General features: G+C 43.5%; 1 protein-coding gene across 2 annotated transcripts in view; it reads right to left on the bottom strand.

Moving 5' to 3' along the window:
- Positions 1-22,993, bottom strand: part of ago3a (argonaute RISC catalytic component 3a) — a 36,222-nt gene that overhangs the window by 7,874 nt on the left and 5,355 nt on the right. Inside the window, exons 2-18 of one of the 2 annotated variants that reach the window (XM_070966760.1) lie at positions 12,546-12,717; positions 12,171-12,291; positions 11,707-11,915; positions 10,615-10,751; positions 7,951-8,085; positions 7,696-7,783; positions 7,051-7,198; positions 6,696-6,815; positions 4,881-5,024; positions 3,910-4,043; positions 3,104-3,288; positions 2,627-2,786; positions 2,373-2,463; positions 2,044-2,238; positions 1,438-1,572; positions 756-857; positions 155-354 (exon numbers count right to left, since the gene is read on the bottom strand). In XM_070966760.1, the coding sequence (XP_070822861.1) occupies positions 155-354; positions 756-857; positions 1,438-1,572; positions 2,044-2,238; positions 2,373-2,463; positions 2,627-2,786; positions 3,104-3,288; positions 3,910-4,043; positions 4,881-5,024; positions 6,696-6,815; positions 7,051-7,198; positions 7,696-7,783; positions 7,951-8,085; positions 10,615-10,751; positions 11,707-11,915; positions 12,171-12,291; positions 12,546-12,717 (2,476 nt within the window). The remainder of the gene's footprint in view (positions 1-154; positions 355-755; positions 858-1,437; positions 1,573-2,043; positions 2,239-2,372; positions 2,464-2,626; positions 2,787-3,103; positions 3,289-3,909; positions 4,044-4,880; positions 5,025-6,695; positions 6,816-7,050; positions 7,199-7,695; positions 7,784-7,950; positions 8,086-10,614; positions 10,752-11,706; positions 11,916-12,170; positions 12,292-12,545; positions 12,718-22,993) is intronic. The other variant, XM_070966761.1, reaches the window with a different exon arrangement.

Genomic DNA, 22,993 nt, shown 5'->3' with positions numbered 1-22,993 from the left:
TAACAAACAATAATGGCACGAAAGAATGCAGGAAAATTGGATGCATTCTGCAAGTAATACAAGACAGCTGCTATCAAAACACACACAGAGTTCAGGACCTTTACATCCAAAGTCAAGCAAGAGGAACCTCTTGTTTACACTCTCACTTCCTCACCTGTCATGTTCTTTGTCAACCAGATGGTAGCGGGCACGGAAGGCCACCAGGTGGGCGTAGTAGGCTGGCGCAGGGATGGAGACTGAGCGGGTACAGCGCACATAGGTGTGGCACAACTGGTAGGTGAGCAGCTGGAACTCGTCAGCAGTAAAACAATTGTCATCCCACAGTACATGATAGTGGGAGGGCCGACTGGTGCCCTGGGAGAAGGGAATTAAATGACACACAAATGAGACAGTTTGTAGAAGAAATGATCACAGAAACCTCAGGACATCACAAAACTACACTGAGATGTAAAACATCACAAAGACAATGAATTAATGCAACAAACACTTGCATAGCGATGTTATCTGCATCACAAATCAACTATGATGTGTATCACTGTTTACATACCATTACAGTGTCTTACAGACAAGAACAACAACATCAGGAGTTAAAGCAAACAGGATCTGGCTAAATGCTGCTGCAGAACCTTGTTGCCTCAATCTCATGTTGTTCAGTCATTTAAAAGAAGGAGGAAGTTTAAAAAGGCGAACGACCGTGTGATGAAATACAGCCTTTTTCAGCAGGTTGCAAAGAGGAGACAAGAGGCCCGTCTCACCTGTATTCCAGCGTGACTGCAGAGGTAAAAGTCAAACTCGTAGGGATGCGTGATGTCCGTGTCCACGGTGGTACCAGCAGGAATGTTTCCACTGCGTCCAACCTGACAAAAGCAAAGTCCACCTTGGTTAGTCTCTGCTAATGCCCTTTCTTTTTTTCCATGTTCCACCATGAAAGCAAAAAACAACTAGAACAGAAAATGGAAGATGCAGGAAAAGAGCAGCAGGAAAAAAAAAAGCTTTTAAGGCACTAAATGAAAAAAGAACTAGCTGATGCACCGTCCCAGGCAAAGGTTTATCAAGAGCTTCCCAATCAACCAATTAAAAGCCTAATGCTCTGGAGAGCCTAATGCCCCGTATGGGAGTGACTGCACTGAAAATAAGGTTGTTACTAGCTGAGTCTTACTGTTGGGGCCTTGAGTGCCACTCCAGAGCTCTCGGTTTGCATTGAGCCCTAATGCTTTAATCGAAGGTAATTACAGGGGTTAGAAGGGTGAACAGTCCAATTGACAACAAAAGGTAATTAAGGAGACCCATTTTGAGTACTTAACGTGCTGGCACAGGGCATAAAAAAGAATATGGACTAGCACATAACACACTGTACTGACTTAATGGGCCGTGTCGTGTTATACTAAAAAAGAACATGGATGTGCTCGTGTTTGTGTGCGAGTGGCGGGGACTCACTCTCTCGTTGCGGTCGGCACAGAAGAGGCGTGTATGGTGGCGTTTTTGCACAACAATGTAGGTGATGCCTGGCTGGTACTCCTTCTCCAGGCTTATACAGGCCTCACGGATGGCCAGCAGCTCATAGTACAGCACCTGAGGACAAAGAAGTTTATAAAAACTGCCCCTGAAGAACACCCTGTCAACCACCTTCTTCATACATTGTACAATATATATTATTTTGTCTATGTTACATGGATGTTTTGGATCTTTACTCTCTGTACAGTCCTACTGTGCTTCCAATCATGATATCAACTTCATAGTTTAAATCCAATTCAAGTTGGGAGTGTTGTCTTCTATTCTGAAATTGTTTCCCATTAAATTATCTGTGTTTTGGAAAATGTTCCTAAATTCTGAATTGAAGTAAACTACCAGCTCCAGCAAACACATCTTCACCAGCTGCAGAGCCCCCAAACTCTCCCTATCTGACACGTCTAAATTATGACTCATAAAACAGAGAACACAAAATTGTGCAAGCCAAACTCAGCAGAATTTTGGCTGCTGTCTGGTGTTCAGCTATCACCGAGCCTCCAACCGATCCTTTTGTGAAAGAAAGTGGGGGCTGACCTGTCTGAACTGGCCTTCTGAAACTCCATCCCTGTAGAAAATGATCCTGGTGGGCTTGTAGCGTGTTGACTTATAGAACTGGATGAGCAGTTCCCGCACCATGGAGGCCAGGTCCTGGATGACCTCCTGCCTGGGCCTCTGGACTCGCACAGTGGCACAGTACCTGCTGGGGTGGGCGTCCATACTGCCTACCACCTGGAGGAGAGGCGGGAGGAGCAGAAGGGGTGTGAGTGAGGGGAAGTGATGATGGATTGCAAGGAAGGAATACAGTGAATGTCAGATAACGTGACCATAAGTTAATAAATACAACCAACAGATCAGAGACTCACTGCTGCAATTGAAGGCTTCTTCCCATCCCCAGCAGGTGGATGTGTAACATCTGCTCCCAAGAAGATAACTGGCTGCTGAAACACTGACGGTCTATTGATTCAGACACAAAGACATTAATTATATTGACTTACATGATAGCATATTGACCGTTTCCTCACAAGGTACCATGTTTGTCACTATATGCATGTGTTTTCTTGTTTACGTCACACTCCTGTACATGTGTGAGGAGGAGGAGGAGGAGAGCATGACTGACCGTTGGTGAGGTACCAGGATGTTGTTGATGCCTCCCAGCTTCACATTGATCTTGAGGCAGAGGTTGGAGAGGGTCTGAGGTGACGTCTTCACCACGTTCTTCACCTGGACGCACTGCGTGGCCATGCCCAAGAGGGTGTCTCCCACACGCTTTACCTCCGCTACGGGCATCAAAAAAAACAAAGCTTTGTCACCGAACGTAGTTAAGCATCAAAGATACAACAGAGCAGTCACACATGGGATACTTTGGGGTAAAAAAAAGGAACAGTCTGTATATTTCTCTAATGCAATGGAAAGATTATTTTGTTGTAATACATTCTCCTCAGTATGGTTCTTTCATTAACATACATTTGGGAAGCTGATGAAGAGAGAATATTACACCAGCACTCAGTCCCAGAATAGCACTGGTGTTTCCGCAGTAACCACAAGCATATCTCTGGACTCCACTGTAATATTTGTTATGAAGCAGTTTTCTAACCATAGACAGGAGTCTTTCCCGGCAGGATGACGATGATGAGCTGCAGTCCGGCGTAAGTGTTCTTCAGGTGTCTGAACATGGGCTCCACGCTGTCCGCTCCCTGGGCGTATTTACAGAAACATGGCTGGCCCTGGATGGGCATCCCAGCATCCTTAGAGATCTTACGCAGCTGGTCTGTGAAACCCCTACGTGAGGAAGAGGCATGAAGTCATTAGAATGAAGAATCAACCAGAATCAAAGCTCAAAGCTTGCGTCTTAAGATACTTCAAATTTTATGTGTGTTTATTATCTTACAAAGTGAAAAATCTAATTTAAGTACATCGTTGTATTTTTCCATGCAGGTGTCAGAATTTTTCTCTCTGATGTCTCTTGAACGCATCATGCAGTTTGCAGTTTTTAAGGGTACGTTTTTAACATCTGACCAGACCACAGATGTAAACTGTCTTTTTATCTACCTCTGACATACTTATGGTTATTTTCTAGGGATCTGAATTGTTCCTCTGGCATTACCAAGTAAACAAAAGAAAATAAAATGAAACTCAGTTCTGCAAACTGCTGACACAAGAGATGCTACGATTCTTTTAGTATAATTTGAAACAGAAACGATTAATTCATGCCAGATTACTATTTATGAAGACAGAAATATACAAATGAAATCATCTCTAACGACATTACAGATAAGCGATGGAGGTAGTAGTCTAACATGTCTTTTAAACTATCATGAATATACTTCAGGGAGCAGCATCACTGCCCCCCATTGTCAGAAAAGGAGCTTACAGGAATAAAACATTTGTCAGTAATCATACTTTAGGATCTCTTCCCGACACTGCCTCTGTGTGGCGAAGCAGGCGATGGCCCACATCTTGATCTCCACCCCGGTGTGGAACTGCTTCCCCCTCATGTCCCACACTCCGTGGCTGGGCGTGGCTACCGTGCGGTTCTGAAACAACATTGCAGTCTCACCACATGTACTCATGATTATGTAGGCAAACACTCACATTCATACTGTTCATACAGATTCAGTGTGCACGCACTCACATACACACACACACACACACAAACACACGCGCTTACTTTCTGAAAACTCTGGAATCCACACACACTATTCATCCATACCAAAATATATTAACACTCATTTGTACATAAATGCACACTCGATCAAAGAAACAAGCCTCTGCACCAGAGAAATGCTTAACTTTCAAACTGAATAACATATCATTAAGTGGTTTTGATGTGAACCTTGAATTGTATTGAGGTAGTGTGATGCACTGTGTGATGGAATGTATAGTATGTTAGATGCAATTTGGTGTGTGTATCACACATAATGTGCATAATAATATCATAGTCCTCCATAGTACTACACACCAAATGTACAACAGTAAAAGCATGCCTCCTCAGAGAAGGTAAACAGACAGATGTTAATCGGCTCTGTGGTTCAGTCTCAGTAAGTCGCGTCTTTATCCAATTTTTGCATCCATGTTCAACCCTCCTCTTTTTGACTTTGAAAATTATCATTAGGCAAATCCTGGCAAAGTTTTTTGCAGTCATAATTTGGGTATTCCTTTGTTTAATCAAAAGGACCCTTGCGGCAGATGGGAAAAAATGTTTGCACCGCTGAGACTCGACCACAAGAAAATAAGCCAAAAAGACAGACACCATGAAGTACAAACAGAAGCCAGTGAGTTAGTTCCCCTTAAAGACGGTGCAATTAAGGCTGAGGAAGGGGAGAGCGTGTCAGACAAACAGAGAGAATGGGCGTGATTTAAAGGAAGGGTACCATAAAGTGCTCTGTGCTCACCCTGCCGCCGTACTGCAGCATGGGGGCGGGTAGCACTCGCCCCGTCACATGGGCCATCTCGTCACGCACTTTGAACTGGAACTCCTGCACAAACGGGTCTGCTTCGTAGTTGGCACTGCGCACCTGCGTGGAAACAATTTGGCACAGGGTCAGGTCACGGTAGTTAATGACAGCATCATGTAAAGACCACTGCAGTATTGAAATGTGATAGCATATGGTCATGCATATGCTAGCCGTTTCCCTGTTTCTACTCCGTATGTTAAGCTAACCACCTGCTAACTGTAAACCAATATTAATGGAAAGATAGTAGAGTGGTATGGTTCTCCTCATCTAAATTCCCAAAGCAAATCCATTTATTTCCCACAAAGTCAATCTATTTAGAAGAGGAAGAGAGCAACTACTTCCAGACATTGTACAGTAGGACAAAATTAGTGTATTAGGAGACAGCTCTGATTCCTCGTAAGAATGAAACCAAAGTGCAGCAATAGTTCAGTGGGAATTATAGAATTAAAAATGGGATCTCTACAGCCCTCACCTCTGTGTCAAGTGCTTGTGCCATCACTATTTTAAATAGACCTTATACCCATGCTTGTTACCCTAATGAAGCATTGCTTCTGTACTAGCTGGCATACTGTATGTACGGGTATTCATTTCTCTTTCACGTTCATTTTCTCTCTTGCAGTTTTCATCTATATTGTTTTCGTGCTTTTCTAAGATGCTGGTGGATAGGAAAAATGGTGACATGCCAAGAGATGTCAGGTGCTAGCACTCTAATCCAAAATGACTGCAAGCGCAGTGTACAGTACATAATCAGTCCAGCTGGCATTTTATCCAAATTTATTATGTAGCTCTGACAGACACAGTTTATCTGCTTGATTTGTCCTTTTCTGTCTCTGAACCTCTGCTACTCCACCCACACTGCTCTATCAGTTTCAAGCAACTGTGCATCTAAATGAAAGCACCACCACAGTGATGTCTGCAATGATTTCCTGTGAGCAAGTCCAGTCATTTTGCTCCTGAGTGAAGAGATAGGGACACATGGTTTAATAAAGCAACAACAGGTACTAAATGTGCATTGCTAATCTGATGGTGGCCAGAGGCAGTGCACAGTCTGTCAATCTTTCCATAAACAATACGCTGCAGACTCTAGCAGCCTCATACACACATTAAAGCCATTATGACTCTGGCATTTTGTTGACCCTGGGTAAGCCAAATGCAACGGATAAGCATGCAGACATGCCTCTGTTCACAATGTAAAATGAGAATCCGGGAGAGGTGATTACAAAACAGGCAATTTAATATCAAAATGAGCAGCATGGCAACCGAGCGTTGACAAGCTTAGCAACGGGGGCATTTCACAAAGCCGCTGTGTAAATCCAAATGTGACATGGTGAAATCAACACAAAATGCTAAAGGCTGAAATATACCATATAATGAGTCAATGTTTCCGCATACTAGACTTCTACAGGTACAGAGACTTTCTTTCCCTGAATTTAGCCATCCAGGCACACATTTGTCTTCAGCTGTGACCACACACACCTGCTTTTAAGTTAGAGACCCCCAAATGACGTTAAAGCTTAAACCATGTGCAGTCTAACCTGAATGATGGTACATGCTCAGGGCACTGTACAACAAAACATGATGTTCTGCCAAATGGACGCATTTCAGTGGAGAACTGAACAGTATATGATGCACAAATACACTTTGTTTTTGTTTTCTGTTAGTCCACCTTTTAATAAGACAATACATCACATTATGGTAATAATGTCAACCATACTACTGGTCCCAACTCACCAGCCTGCTGATCTCCTCCTGTCTGTCGGGTGCAGAGCGAGCTGTGGCTTTGATCATAGTGGAGGTCTGATTATCAGTCAGCTTCTTGATGCACCGTTGACCAGCTACAATGTTACACACCTGCAAGAAAAAAAAGTTTGAACAATGTTGGAACAACATAACTAACATTTTTTGCCAGTAAAAAAAGTTCTGGGCATACTGCAGGTGCCCGGCTTCATATTTCTACAGTTGATACACAGGCACACCTGGGAGCTACCCAGTAGACCATACACTGCGGATTTCATCACACTTGGCGTTATGTTTAAACTAAAACCCAATTTAAAAAAAAGAGGAATAGCAGCTCATGTTCTCTCACCTCCAGGGGCAGGTAGGTGTGCTTTTGCTCCTGGCCCACCTGTAGACAGGGCAAATGTGGGTACTTCAGCTGCAGGTTGTACTTCTCCCTGAAGTACTGGGCTACAGTACGCTCTACAGTCTGACCATTTTCCAGCTGTAGAGGGAACCTGCGAAAAACGGAAATGTGAAAAACTAGCCTGCCACTCGGGAAAACTAAATCAGACTGCTCTAATGAATGCACGTCAGTCATCATGCATAAAATCATAGCCGCCATTCTGTTAAACCTCACAATCACTATTCAAATATCATTAAATAGCTTTACTGTTAATATTGCAGCAGCATACTGCTAAACGCACCATTGCTTCATATATGGACCATCCTTTCTGATGGTATGGTGATGTAAACGCTGTGTAAACGATAACACACACTACGGTTTTCTGCTATGGATCACACTGAAGATCAGCAGCTGCACACAACAGCTACTTCACTAACAGATGACTAATGTTGACTGCATGGTTGTCAGATGAGTCAGCCATTATCTGGTTTGTTTGGTGGTGGTGAATTGGTGATTGCATCCTCTGCGGTCCACGCGCCCCACCCCCACCCCGTCCACACACTCCGCCCAGAGTCTCCTCTTCCCTCGCCCGCCCAGAGGCTGACTCACGTTTGATGGCTGGCAGGCCGACGGGTCACGTTGCAGACACGATACTTCCTCCGCATGGTTCCACAGTGCGTCACCTCCACCTTCAAACCTGGTGAATAATATAAAGTGTTGGAGTGGCATGGAGAATGTGTCTGTGTGAATAGCTGCGACATGTGCTCTCCCCGCTCTCTCTCTCACCCACGCACATAATGCACTTTTACTCATCTGATTTAGCTCTCTTTCTCAGATGCTAGCACACATTACACCCGTCTTCACCTTTGATTTCTTTGGTGAATTTGACCCGGTGTGAGTCTGTGAGAGGGCGAGGCTGCTCGTCTATGTTGTGGATGTCCAGCACTTCACACATGAACTGGATGACTGGCTGGGCCTTGTAGAAGGCTGTGGCAGACACTGTAAGACAAAGCAAGGACAGGAGTCATTTCAGACATAACGACAGTATGATAAACTACACTACGCCGAACGACAGCAACTTGAGTCTGTAATCCACTGGCCGTAGTTATAGTTTGAATTTGATGGTATACGTGTTGAAACGAAAAATAAAACCTCCATGCAATTCATTAAAGGCTGCCCGAACAACTGCAGCAATACTTTTCACCAGTTTTTAACTCCTTCAGAAGACCATGTGTTCAAAATGACATCTACTGAGACTCAGCTTCAAGTAAGACAGGCAAAGCATGAACACCAGATGAACTGTAACACAGGGATGGAATATGTGTTCCTTTTGTTCTGATGCGATGGGCACGGAGAACTGTAAAATATGATAGGTGACATGGCAGAGCAAGACACTAAAATCTAGGGCGAACAAGAACAGGTATGACAAAACACAAAGGGAGATAAAAAGAAATCCAAAAATGGACACGGAGAGATGAAGAGAGCTTGGTGTTTAGGTTGAGGACATTGTCGAGGAATAATCTGGCTCAACTGCTGTGATGATAGAAATCTCTCTCTGACTTGGATGAAAGCTCTGCAGGCGGCCATCCATGAGCGATGCCTAACGAGACTACAGATGACTGCATTGTACACACACTCTCTTACACCTCTGGTTTGCCTTGTGAGACATGACAGCCTTTCACCAGAGCCAGGAAGTAAGATCACTCCTAACTGTCCTCTCCATGCATTGGATTTAATTTCTCTTTACTATTTCCCATTAATGTCAATACAATTATTTGGTATATGTGTTTTGTATCACTCATGAAACCGTCTTCATGCACATGCATTCAAATAGGTTTAATCGTTTGCTTTGTCAGTAAATTATGCCGTACAGAAAAGTTAGAAAACAAACACTTTGCATACGCTTGAAGCTTTAGTTTGTTTGGCGGAGAGCGGACGAGAGGCTTGAGCCGACCAATTGATTTCCAAGGATGAGAGGGCGGGAAAACGAGACAAAGGGAGAATCAGAGAGTAGAGTGGGAAAGGTTCAAATGCAGATAGAGGCTTCAAGCACTTGGAGCAAAACAAAGGCTGTCTCAAGGAATTGCTCCACACAGCTACCCTCCTGACCCCAGCAACACCCACCAGTCTCGCTCATGCGGGCACAACCGCACACACACACACACACACACACACACACACACACACACACACACACACACACACACACACACACACACACACACACACACACACACACACACACACACACACACACACACACACACACACACACACACACACACACTAGCTGCCTTCTGTCTCCACAGCAACCGACTAGTCAGTTCCCATCCAGCCAAGAACCCACCTTCCTCCAAGTTCCCCGGTCTCTCCCATCTCTCCAACAACCTCCTGCAGTGTGCATATGGCAAAACACATTCTCCACCACCCTTTCTGCCTCTTACTTTCCACAAATAATAACAGACTGAAATCGGAGCTCACTATTCCAGGCCATCAAACAGAGTTTTTTGACGCACGAGGGAGCAGAGCTGAAGCCAATTATCAAACTACATCTTGAGCCGTTCCATTCGTTTCCGAGAAACTGGTTCTCAGCCAAAAAAACAAACGTGACAAATTGGTCGACAACTCAATAACGAGTGATGTCATGTGAGTAGGAGTTATGCCATCACAGCGTAAAGCAAAAATTCGACAGCCTTCATGAGTAACACAAGCAGCAAGTAGAGTTTCAAGTTTGATTTGAAAGAAAAAATATCCATACTAAAAAGAAAATGTGGTGGGTTCACTATAAAAAAATGATCTGGTTCAGCTGCACCGTTCACGTCAGCCTTCAGCCTCCACAGTGACGAAAAAGCCTTGAGAATCCTGCAGACATTCAGCTCCAATGAAATCCAGCCATTAAATTTCGTCAAACATAACATCAGTGAAGGAAAACTGATCATGCAAAATAAATATCTAAAAAAAAGCCTGTATCATGGAGGCGCCACGTCACACTAATCTATCTGTTCAATTATTAAAATCTCATTTCCCCAGCTGGACAAGAGGAATAGAAGATTTCTGTTTTGTTTTTTTAAGTAAGGATCGAAAACACTGTGAATCTCGCACTTATATGAAGATTCTGAAATATGCTGGTATTAGAAAACATAGTTCTCACTGTGTTTGAGGCAGTGAGCAACAAAAACCGCTTTTGTATATACATTGTTGTAGCTGTGACAATCGATACGGGAATGATGGGATGTTTCATATATCCTCTATGAAACATCAGCATCCTGCTTTGACATACAGTATGTTGGTGTTCAGGTTTGCTGTCCACTGTAGTGTAAAACATACGCAAATTGTTGTAAATACCTATTAGACATTAGTTATCCTTCAAACTACCATTTAGTATGACCTCATTACATAGACTGACCTTCCCTCAAATGGTAAATGGAGTGCATTTGTAGTGCTTTTCTAGTCTGAAGACCACTCAAAGCGCTTTTACAACTTAAGTCTGCATTCAGACATAAATGCAAGGTAGAACTCGGTTCTCACCATCAATGTTAAGCATCATCTTCCACATGGCAGGGCGCACAGACTGATGGAAACCAAACCAAACCTCTCTCCCTCCTCCCAGGGGATGGTCGTAGCCCTCTGGAGCCGAGAAGAAGGATCGACCCACCGGAGTGTACCTAAATGGAGAAAAAGCATTGCAGTTATGAAAAGAGCAAAGTGACTGAAAGAATGAAAGATGATGTCGAGGTAAAAACAATGAAAGGCCATGAAATAAAGCACAAGATGAAAAGGAATAGGGGGTAAATGGGAAAGGGCGCACGAGATGACAGGAAATGTAACATTAGTTAACACGTCCTGAATTGAGAATGTAGGTCAATATGTGTTTATATGGTGTCACATTCAGCTGCTCTTCAACGTGGCCTGAAACTACATCGGTGAAATGAGAGGGTGGTGACACTGCCTGGACCTATCGACCTCATATTACTCTGCCCAGGAGACACATTAATAATTACAGGTGGGATACATTTTTCTTGGTGACTCCTGGACTGACACTGTGTCATCATGCCACTGCAATACCGGTTCCCCCGGTGGCTGCAAACAGAGCTAAATGAAAAGTGTCGATATAACCACTTTTTAATAATGCTTTGAAAGAGACTTTCATTAAAGCACTGGTGATATTGCGTTCAGCTGTGCTCTTGCTGGAGCTTAGGAAACAGATATCGAGTGGAAGATGGTGTGAGGTCAAGCACGGCTCTCCGTGAGAGCCCATGTAAGCTGTGTTTGATTTCCGTTGGGATCTGAGTGCTGATGTTAGTGCCACTATGACAAAGCAAATATTTAGTATTTGCTATGAGTATCAGAGGGGTCATGTGTTCTCTATCTTTTGACTTTGTTTGCTGACTGAAGAGGACTGAAGTGGGCTGATTAGGTAAGGACAAATAGACTATTTCCATAAGACTGGATCTGCTGTTCAAGACTTTTAAAGATCATTCTTTAATATTATCTCCAAAACATTTAATAACAGCAATCAATGATATATTTAGACCCCCAGTTGTCATTAACAGACTGAACACAGAAGTGTTAAACATTTAAAAAAAAAACAAAAAAACAGGCCACAATAAAACATCTCACTTCATGGAGGGCAGGTGTCGCAGCACCACATCCACTGCATGCACGGGGTTGGTGCTGATGGGTTTGTCCAGCTCCAGGGGCTCAGGCATGCTGCGGCCAGTCAGCACCTCGTGGAGCATGTGCCAGCTGACCAGAGACACGAACTTGATGGAAACTTTGAAGGGGCGATCTTTCCCTCCCTCACCTGGCAGAGTGACATCCAGGTCCACCTGAGGGGGGAGGCAGGAAAAAGAAGGTTCGATCACAGCAGAATGCATTTGGTGAGGGCTGGTTTCAAGTGGTGGTTGTCAAGATTTTGTGCATTTATATATGTATGTGTGTATATGTGAGGTGTGTGTGATATAATGCAGGTATACAGGATGTTGTGATTCAAGACATCACACAGGGTTTACATTCAGGTTAACGTTTTTGTGTTTTTATGTTTTTATGTATGTGTCTGTGTCTGTGTCTGTTCTCCACCTCACCCCTGTGGGTGCCACAGGCAGTGGGTTAGCAGTGTACAGGCTCTTCTTTCCATCATAGACTGGCCTGCGATCCCCGAAGATTGTCACCTTAAAGTGCTGCACCATAGAGTCAACCACCTCCCTGCACAACACACACGCAACCTGAGTTTCAGTTATACTGTAGAAGGCAGGTTTAAGACTTCATAAACAGTGTTTATACCACAGTTATCATCAATGAATTCTTTAGATTCAACCCATCAACAGCTACTTAACCTTTGGCAAGACTCTGCAACCCTGCGCTCGCTGCAAGATGCTCTATATTAGAGATCAGTTAAATGCCTATTTCTAAATGTACGAGATAAGTTTTAAAGATACTATTCAGAGGGTCCAGCCTACCTGTTGACTCGCCGTGGGCACTTGTCAGGCTTGATATCCACCTCGTAGAGGTAGACATCCATCTTGGGGATCTCCACCTGGAAGCAGTTGGCCAGCAGCTTGATGGGCTTCCCCATGGTGCCATAGCCAGGCCGCCGAGGCATGGAGAACAGGGACTGGGCCCCAACGGCTCCTGAGATGAGAACAAGGAGGGGAGGACAGATGTTAAATAACACTTAATCTACATCTGATTCAGGCATTTTATATAAAACAAAATATGTAAAGCTTGGCTGATCCATCAGCATGCTGACACTGACAGATACAGGCTTATCTCAGATGCTGTAATAGTCTGTGTGTTTAAAGTTTATTGATATGAGATAATATCCTGCCTCAGTAGATATCTCTGTCACAGCAATTTAATACCCAAATGAGATATCCTTGCCAACTGAACACGTGAACATCAAAAGAAATGTTACTTGTTGGGCTCTATAGACAAAAAAGGGAAACTATAAAAAAAGTTAGCACTGAACGATGGCAGCTGATTTAAAAGGTAGTTTTCAGATAACCGGTCAATGGTTTTTAGTACTGGCTCGTAAAAAACACACAGTGTTAACAGGGAAAAAAGTGTCTGATGGTGGAAAAAAACATTGAAATACCAAATGTCAAGATAAGGTGCACACCCACCCACGACACTCTCAATGAAAATCATGCAGTGCCAGTTCTCAGTAACACGCACTTTACATATATGATCTGACCTACTGAGAAAAGAACAGAGATGATAGAGACGCATCAGTGGAATAAAACCACTTTCAGAACGAACAACACGCCCATGATGAAAAAAACAAACAAAAAACAAACACTCAGGATGGTAAACACTCCTCTGACACGTGCATGAGTGTTTCACGGGGCAGCAACTCCAAAGCAAACAACAGCACACGGGCCGACATGTATACTGAAAACACACCCGTGACTCAGGTGCATTGACCATATATTCAGCATCTAAATCAGGAAGTCGACTGCTTGGCGAATGAAGCAGTTTGGACGCATTATGGAGATACAGCAATGCTGCCTTCTACAAACACTGTGACTGTCACATGTTATTTTAAAACACAAGAGCTCAATAATGTGACTTTGGCGGAAAGAACTTCCACTAAAACTATTTATTTTCACTGTGGTGGAAGTAAAATGAGGCTTTGTAAAATGTCAGATGTGAAAATGACTCACAGTTCAGATGCCCTTTAATATTGTGCATTGTATTTTATTAAGAATTTTTCACAATAGGATGTTACTACTAGAAGGCAAAAATCAATGCAAAAAGCTTAAACTGAATAAATAAACTGCTTCACACTTGCTCTGGGAATTGTTCTACAATAGACCAACACAGGGCTACGCTAATGACTGTTAATTGTGCAGTGCTACTCACAACAGAGCACGTGTTTGACAATCTACTTACTGGGTTAGAGCTTTCACATCTGTTCTAAAAACAGCATTACTGTGCATGAACACACACAGGCCATGAGATGTCTCAGACGTGAGTCACTTTGATCCAGAAAAAGCTAGTTCTGTTCAACTTAATGTGCCACACTCATGTTAGTGCTATTTTTGGGTCTGCTGAGGCTTGCCCTCCACATCACACTTGACAAAACAAAAGGCTTAGCTGACGTGCCAGTGCAGTGTTTGGATTAAAGTTCTGCTATCAGATGTTTTGCTATTGTCATGCAAAAGCCATTTTTACACAGAAACTCAGATTAGAGTCATCCATTTGCTTGGCGAGTGTTACTTTGTTTATGCCATCCTCCAACCCCACGGCCTTTTCTTTTTCAAGGCTGCCTCATTGTGTCTCCACAGCCCTCTCCACTCTCTACCAAAAAAAAAAACCAAATGTGTCATTGATAAGCGAGAGTCATAGTTTAGTGTGATTCATCACCGATTTGACTCATAGGCTCACATCTGTGGGTGATGTTAGGGTTGAGGGCCCTGCTGAGGGGAAGTTCATAAAAACCTCCCACCACCAGAACAGAAACCTTCTGTGAGGTAACAGCAGACAACATGAGCAACCTTGTTTGTTTACAGTCAGGCTTTGGAAGTATGCGCCTTGTGCCCTGCTCTCTTTTTTGGTTTCTCCTTCGGTGGACTGTGGAGTGAGGGCTAACAGGGTTGATGGAGGGTGAGGGCCTCATGTTTGAAATAGCCTGCTGGGCTAAAATGATGAAAGAGAGGTAAGTCTGGAATTCCTGCCACGGCTGTCCCTCTCACACTAAGCTATGTGCACACAAACTTTTGTTATGGTAATTCCCTCCAGAGCCCTCAGTGTAACTTGTGAGGTAAGCCCAATTTCACACACGAGCGTGACAAATAGAGGGAAGACATACAGTCTAGTAAATCTTCATTAAAGCTATATAAATTGTCTGCTAGGGCAGGATGAAAAAATAAAATAACAATAGATTCACGTAATAATTTCAGTTCTTTTCTCCGAAGATTCAGAATCAATTCACAAATGACAAAAGTTGATTTCCTAAATCTTAGTTTAATAAGGTGATGTTAGACTGTCCAGCACCTCAGTGCTCAGTCCGTTTAACCTCAGAAACTCTGCACCTGCTTACGTCTTCGACAGTGATGGCTTTTCCCGGAGCTAACAGCACAGAAGAGAGGCTGCTCTCCACTGCCGGAGATATAACGTTATTAACACAGCAGAGAACTCCCCCTCATTTTGTCATTCACAAACAGGCAGGAGACTGTATGAACGCTTTCAAATTAATTCATTAATTAATGCTGTTAACAATCTTAAATGAAAAGTCTGTGGATCATTTATCTGCATTGCCAATTATATTTTATATTGCATTTCATTCATAGTGGTCTATCGACACCAGTGAATGGTTTGCCACAAAGTATACTGGAGCAAGGGATTGAAAAGAGGTCTCCCTTTTCTATTCATTCAATCAAGACGTGGGTTTGAATCAAATCGGACACCCAATACTAAGAACTGACTGGAACCAAAGATTCTCACTCTGTCTCCCAATCCATCTCCTAATTCCATTTGAGGACAGAACTCACTCAAGAAGTCCTTCACACAAACATCAAGCCCCTTTCTGTTACAGAGAGCACTTCTTTCTGTCCTGTGATGTTCCTGGTGGAGTGGACAAGTAGGAGGAGGATAGCAGGGAGTGGCAGGCTTAGAGAGTGGGCAGGGCTGGTGTTTTCCTGCTTTCATCTGCCTCTCGGAACTGGCTTCCATTCAGCATGAGTCACAGAGCCACCACAGGCAGAGAAGCACACAGTGGAGCATCCTTGAGTCCATGCTTCTGGATTCGGTAGTGGATGAACTTCAGCAGCAATGACAGGGTCTTATGGTGAGAAAAAAAAAACCCACACAGGCTTAAGTTTTGGTATTCCACCCACTTGCGCACACACACAAACGCACGCGGCCAGTTGGTTTAGTTTCAGTCTCAAACCCACACACAGACGCACAGTAAGTAGCTGTGGTTTTGCACAGACACAGTGATAGAATGGGTTTATATTTCCCATATTACATGGAGAGTTTATACTTCTGGCATTTTGCACAAACACGAGGGCACGTTCTCCCTCGCGGCTTTCAAAACCAATGCACAGACATTGACAAACTGCTATAAATTCTCACATTCACACAAATTATTCCTGACAGCGCAATTGCCATTGCCAAACCTCCAATAAAACAGTGTCAGGTCGCTCAGGCTAACCCACCACCCACAGTCATGACTTGTGTTTGACTGGTGGCAATCTGACAAGATGCAAGCAGGCATCAAAACAAACAAGTTGTGTGGGTCTAATCAAAAGCCTGGCCCCATCACCATGATATTTGGCTGGCCTGCCTCTGCATTCTTTGGCTCCCTGTGATCATGACAGTCCTCTGGGTGATTCTGCCGCTTGCAGAAATGCTTTCAGAAATTGTGATATTTAAAATTCAGGTTCGCTCCGCAAGCAACACGCCTGTTCATACTTCTTTAAGGACCAATCTCTTTCCGTATGGTGAAATGTTACAGAAATGTAATTTTCAGTCAGTTAAAACGGACTAAAACGTGACTTGTACTTTCTTTACTGGTAAAAAAGAGACTCAAACTTCCTGTGCGGGTTGGAGGATTTCTTATTTCATGGAGCACAGGTTGGCTTTCTTGATTAATCCAGCACACAGCGGCCACTGGAGCAACCTGTTGTTTAAGAAAAGCATTCATCTATGGTGATTACTGCTGGCTGTGAACACAGATGGGACCTTACAACATCACGCACATGGCAGGCGACATGCTGTGATGCTGAAAATCAACGACGCGTGTGTTTTTGCAGGATTTTTCAACAGTCAGGCCGATCCTGATCATTTGGCAACACATCAGCCCTCCCTCCTATCGGCCCTTCTTGGAAACTGCGTGTCTCTGTTCCCTCCGCAAACAGACATAACAAACGTGCTTGTCCTGCACAGCAGCGAGGGGGTCAGGGAGGGAGGTTTAACTGTCACTGGGAGAGCAGGGTACTTCAGTCTCAAGCTTCAACAGATTTAAGTAGGTCTGTCCAATAGTTACAAAATGCCACCAGCAATAAAAGAGATTCAAAGGCAACTCGAGTAGTAATTACTGAAAACTGAATGTTCAGCAGTGTTATTGTTATGCAACTGAAACCTTGACTGTCAAAATGGCCATTCTCGGAGGTTGGCAGGCGCGTGGGAAGCTGAACAAACCCCTAACGCACAAATACGCTTGCATGAGTTTATAGGAACACCCAAATTCTGCAAGACAAAATACAGAATGCTAATCAGGAACACGTCAAGGATACCATGACCTCCGCTGCTGGAAGGTGATGTGTTATATTTGGCAATGACAAAGAGTGAAAACCACAAATCTACTCAGACACATCAAAGGCTTTTCGGATCTTTGTACAGTGAGTGTAAGGGTTCAAGGAAACCTCCCCTTGTTGAGCTGAAAAATGCCGTACTGAGTGTGTGTGTGTGTGTGTGTGTGTGTGTGTGTGTGTGTGTGTGTGTGTGTGTGTGAGCTTTCAGATAATTACAGGAAGGACATGCTTTAACAAACAGAGAGTAGATTTCATCCTCCCCTTGTCTATCTGTATGATTCTCATTTCCTGAGCCTGAACGTACAACCAGTGAGAGACGACAAAGGAGTGCAAACCCTTCTTGACCATGAATAAAATTAGTGTGTTTTAGAGAAATTGCAACAGTTGAGTGTCATTGTGTGGATGGAAATTGCCACTCAAGCTCGAGGCCTATTGGATCCCGCTGAAACAGTATCTTAAGCGTCTTTATTATCTTTTATTGTGCAGGCAGCAAAACATTCATTCTATAACCTACGTCTGGAGCTGCTTCTCATTATACAAGCTGTTGTTTAATGAAGACATGCATTAACATTTTAAGATTCTGTCAACAGCAACAACCTGAAATAAAATGATATATTCATATTTCTTTTCATTTACTCCAACTGCAAAACAAACTTAGTATAATAGATCTCAGGCATAAAAGCAGCTGCATTTAGAAAGGATTATCACTTAGTATGACGGATGCACAATCACAGGTGAAGTAATCCATGTAAATCTGCAAGAAACTGTGTTGGCTGTGTTCTTCATTAAGTATTTACAAGGACCAGAAGAATTCAGCAGAAGATAATTTTAATGCTACCAATATTCTACAAACTTTCAAAAGGTTATATGCCAACTAGAATCTATGCTTTAATATGCTTAAACCCTGCAGGCTCGAAAGGTGGCTGTTAAACATTGATAGTTTCGTCTTTCAGAGAGCAGCTGCTGCAGTCAGCCTGAATTCATGTCACATACACTACTCCAATAGTAGCATAGTTTCATGGCAGAAATACTCTATCAAAACATTGATGGAAACTTCTCAAATTACTCCTACGAGTCCTGCAACATAATCCACTTTCTCACTGTCCAACAGCGTGCCCAATATGCTCCATACTCCTATTTTTGCCAATTTTTTTGCTGAACACACAGCATCAGTTTGCTGCTTGTGCACTGAGCTGATTTTGTGTGTCATTTGTAAGGTTATCTGGCAGCCCTACTTTCGGACATATTCTGTTCCATTTTTGTTGCCGGATCGGTTTCACACAAGTGGCTGGTGTCCTCTACGCTTTAAGGAAACCTCAAACCAACATACACACATATATGACATACTTATCTAGGTTAGAAATGGATTTTTAGCACTGTTCTAACCCCTGCCTGGCAACTTACTGAGGTTTATTATCAGCATTTTTCTGAATTCATTTTGATACACGTCTATGATTTAATTCTACTATTATGAGCAGTTGGAAAGTTTCATATCAGGACCAAACAATCACATAATTCACATGCAAATCCATGGTATGTGGAGCCAGCAACATTAGATAAGTTGCACTGGTGGTCTTTGTATCAAGGGAAAATGTGTGGTGAGCACAAGGGTTGAATTTAGTCAATTAACTGGAACCATAGCTGAGCGATACCATCCAGCAAGTGAGGCACCAGTGCTACACACAATAGTGCACATGGACTAAATAAATCAGACTATGTAACACAGCAATAACTGTGATGCCTTTCTTAACATGTGAATACTCTGTAGAAACATCTCAGAAAATGTGAACCCATTCCACTCTGCTGCTTTCCAACACAGACTGTACACAGTGGGCTGCAAGCCAGAATAACTGGATAGTGAGAAGCCAGGCTGACACACAGTCCCTGTTAACCCCCTCAGCCACGTCCCTCCAGTATACAAACGCTGCTAACGAGTGCACGTCCACACATATATAGGCCCGCTCACCAACTCACACATACACACACAATACAGCTGTTGTGTTTCTAATCCAGAGAGGCCTGAGCTGTGGGAACAGGGCGAGCGCTCAGCGGCGAGGCACAATGGCGTCAGTCACAGCAGGCAGAACCTAGAAACACGCACGTGAGCACGCACATGCACACACACACACTGAAAGGCTGATAGCTGGCAAGGAAGGATTGATGCACATCACACACAGTCAAACTCCTCTCTCCTCTTCCCCTCATCAAGCTCAAGTGTTGCATCTGGCACCCATGGGAGTTGATGCCACTCTCTGCCGCAGATAAACACCCACAGGCAGCCACACGCTGACAGGCTGACGAGGGCCTGGTCAGTCACAACAACATGCAAAAATGTTCAAATCCCCCTCACGCCGAACCTGAGCGCATGTGTGAGAACGAAGGAGAGCACATGGCAGAGAAATATTTTCAGAGAGCAGGAGTGAAGCGGGTGAGGGGATTCGGAGGGGGGTTAAGAATCAACTGTAGTGAGAAGCCAGCTCTGACTCTGAGGCATTATGGAAGGCCTGACAGTCTTACTGACACGCGTAGGTGATGGATGGATACACACACATATATTCACACACTCAAAGTACCGGCTCTGTTCAACTGATCAGGAGATTCTACTCGAGCAGGTTAAATGGAGCCTTCTGTCCTCAAAGTCTCGCTAGTCCGGCCTGAGTGGAACAGTGGACAGGGGCCAGGGGCTGTTGACTTTTTCTGTTGACTTGGGCAGGATGACTGCTCTGTTGCTCTGAGAGTTTACAAGCGCTCTCATAAATTAATGAGAACCAAAACAAGTAATACTCAGAATGTTGCAACTGCCATGTGAACGTCTTCACAGGAATGTCTTGCATTAGCTTGCCCAAGTCAGAAAAAGTGGATATAAGCAATGACGATATATTTGCAGAAGCTTTGCTGACATCTCAGCTGCCACCCTGATGCAATGGAGGTACCTTTTCATTTGTGATGCTCATAACGCTGAATATGAGCGTCAACATGTGTTTCCAGAGACAATGACCCTGTTAAGATGGACAGTCCTCATCCTTGGCTGCATACAGTTTCACTGGGACTTTTTCCACATAAGAAACTGTCCTGTAATTCTTCAGCTGATCACTCACGGTCTACTGACACATACTGGGACTAACGTCTTCTCTCGGTTAAATGGTTGATGGCACTGACAAAATCAAGGTGTGTCCGCACTGCTTAGCAAAGTGCACTTGTTTTTTGGCAAAGAGACAGCCACTCATTTGGTCTGAGTAATCTATTGGCAGACGGATGGAGGGAAGACAATTGCTACCTCCTTAAATGTTTCCCTCTGTTTTCGGTTTGTTGCTGTTAAAACTGAACATGGGAGTAAAAACGGGTACATATTTAATTACAATCAGAAACATTCAAAGTCAAGTCAAACTATCTACAAATACACCTTTAATTTATGTGGTAGTAAATTGCTGATTGTCCCTTTTAAATGTAAGAAAATGTAGGTGCTATTGAACTCTCTTGACGCTGCTAATTTCAAGACTGTCCAGAATAATTAAGAGATATTTGCAATATTTCTCTGCCCATGACAGACTTATGTCTGTCCTCCAGCGAGGCCCCCAACAAAACACACAGACGTCCACTTCCAGGTCTTTTTCTTCCTGTCCATAACCTCCCCCTAAAATGAGCCCCTTGCAGTTCCCCCAAAACACAGATCTCAGGGAGGGGAAAAGCAGGAAGAGCAGGGGGAGGAGGAGGAGGAGGAGGAGGAGGAGGAGGAGGAGGTGGTGGTGGAAAAGAAGTGTGGTCTGGCTGCTCTGGCTTCGAATCTCTGTGACACATCACAACCTTCAGCCCTCCTACTCCTCCTCACACTCCCCCACCACCATCACCACCACCACCTCCACACACACACAGTCCATCCCTTGATTTTCCTCTCTGTCTACCCAGCCCACTTGCAGGAGTTTGCTGTCTATCCCACACTCTGACAACAGCATGTGTCAGCCAGAAGAGATGCCTCTCAGTCTATTTTACAAACACATGATTAAGACCTTCTAGTGAACATGAGAAAAGTATATTCACACAGTACAGAAAATGCTTCTAGACAGCAAATTTGAAGCATGTACTTGTAGGTATTTTCCAGCTTAGTAGAACACTGAAAGTGCTGAGCTGAGACCCTATTTCTTCCTATTTAGTAGGTCAGAAAGCAGAAAAAAACAAGACGAATGATACATCAGTGAGAATTTAACGTCAAGCAGCACCTGCCCAGGTTAAATTCTGGCAACGTTCTGCTTGTCAAATTTAAAAAAACAAAAACAAAAGGAGGCTTGATATCTCAGCCATTTGTAAAGGCTGTCACAGCAAAGTCACATTTTGTGGTAATACAACTGGCAAGCAGATCTGGCTCAACACAAGAATAACTAAGGACGGCAAAAAGAGGCACCATGGGATACTTTTAATTATTCAGAAATATATACAATTAAATACTTGAAGGAACACCGTCTTTGTGGTTCAACTTATGATATTGAACGTCACAGGCAGCATTAACTGTTCAACAAAAGCCAAAGAAATCAACCAGAATGTACAAAACAAATCGGATCATGTTAAAGAAGTGTGTGTTTCTGGTCAAGCGTTGTAAACAAGGAGCAAATGCAACGTCGTGTTACATCAAACGAATTGATATTCATTAAATGTTGAATATTTTCTTATTGAACTGTGGAAATTTAATTTTCCAATACATGATTAGACACTCGTTCTGGTGATAAAATTAGCTTAAAATTGCAGCACAGAGTTTAAAAGAATTTTAAAGGAATTTGGAAAAATGAAAACAGATTTCATGGGGGCCTCTTAAAATGATGGCACGTTGAGATTTGAGTCTTTTCTCAGCAGCTCTCTGTAGGTTCTGCTCCTGAATACTTTCGACTAATTAGTGATACAGTGCTTTTGCTCTGAACACAGCAGGGGCGAAGCCCCTGCTGTGTTCAGTGCAAAGCACTGAACCACTATTGTTCTTCTGCGTGTTTCTTCTTCTTAATATTATTTTTCCTCTTCCGTACCTTTTTTCGGTTCGCTACTAGTCATAAACGATAGGCAGCACCCAGGCAAATTATATATCAAAACGTGCGGCTCGATCGGGAATCGATGGCTATTATTTTTCTCTACAGAATACGCGTTTTTCGCGTCGTAAGACGCGAAAAACGCAAAATGTCGTCCCCACGGCAACCGCTGGATTTTCAATGGGTGTGTATTGCGCGGAATGTTCGCGCTAGAGTGGAGGGGATTAACTGCCAGAGTGGAGAGATGCTCTGAAAATTGTCTGAAATTTTCGTCTTTCCACGCTCACCCAAAGCACAAATCTCGCTCTACGTGCGTGAAAATTTCCAGAGTTGTAGTGCCGCTTGCGCTGATTCTCACGATGTGCCTGGCTAAGCGATAGGACTTATGGTTTTTGAATTGTGAGCTTCTGAGCGAGGAGAGCGCCTCTGACCTTGCCCATAAGGTCCAATACAAATCAAAAACAGGAGAGACAGAAACTGACCGTTTTTTAACTCGCTCTAAAATCCGGATTTCTGAGCCCAGCGGAAAAAGAAAGTGATCAGCTTGTAGAGCAAAGCCTTGTGGCTCTCACGGTGAAGAAATTTCTGGAATAGGAGTTTCGGTCGTCGTGTGAGAAGCGTTTGTTCGAGGGGTGCGCA

This window comes from Chaetodon trifascialis, chromosome 7 (assembly GCF_039877785.1).
Source record: "Chaetodon trifascialis isolate fChaTrf1 chromosome 7, fChaTrf1.hap1, whole genome shotgun sequence".
In the NCBI taxonomy this organism is placed as follows: domain Eukaryota; kingdom Metazoa; phylum Chordata; class Actinopteri; order Chaetodontiformes; family Chaetodontidae; genus Chaetodon; species Chaetodon trifascialis.
This window is presented reverse-complemented; position numbering and strand designations above follow the sequence as displayed.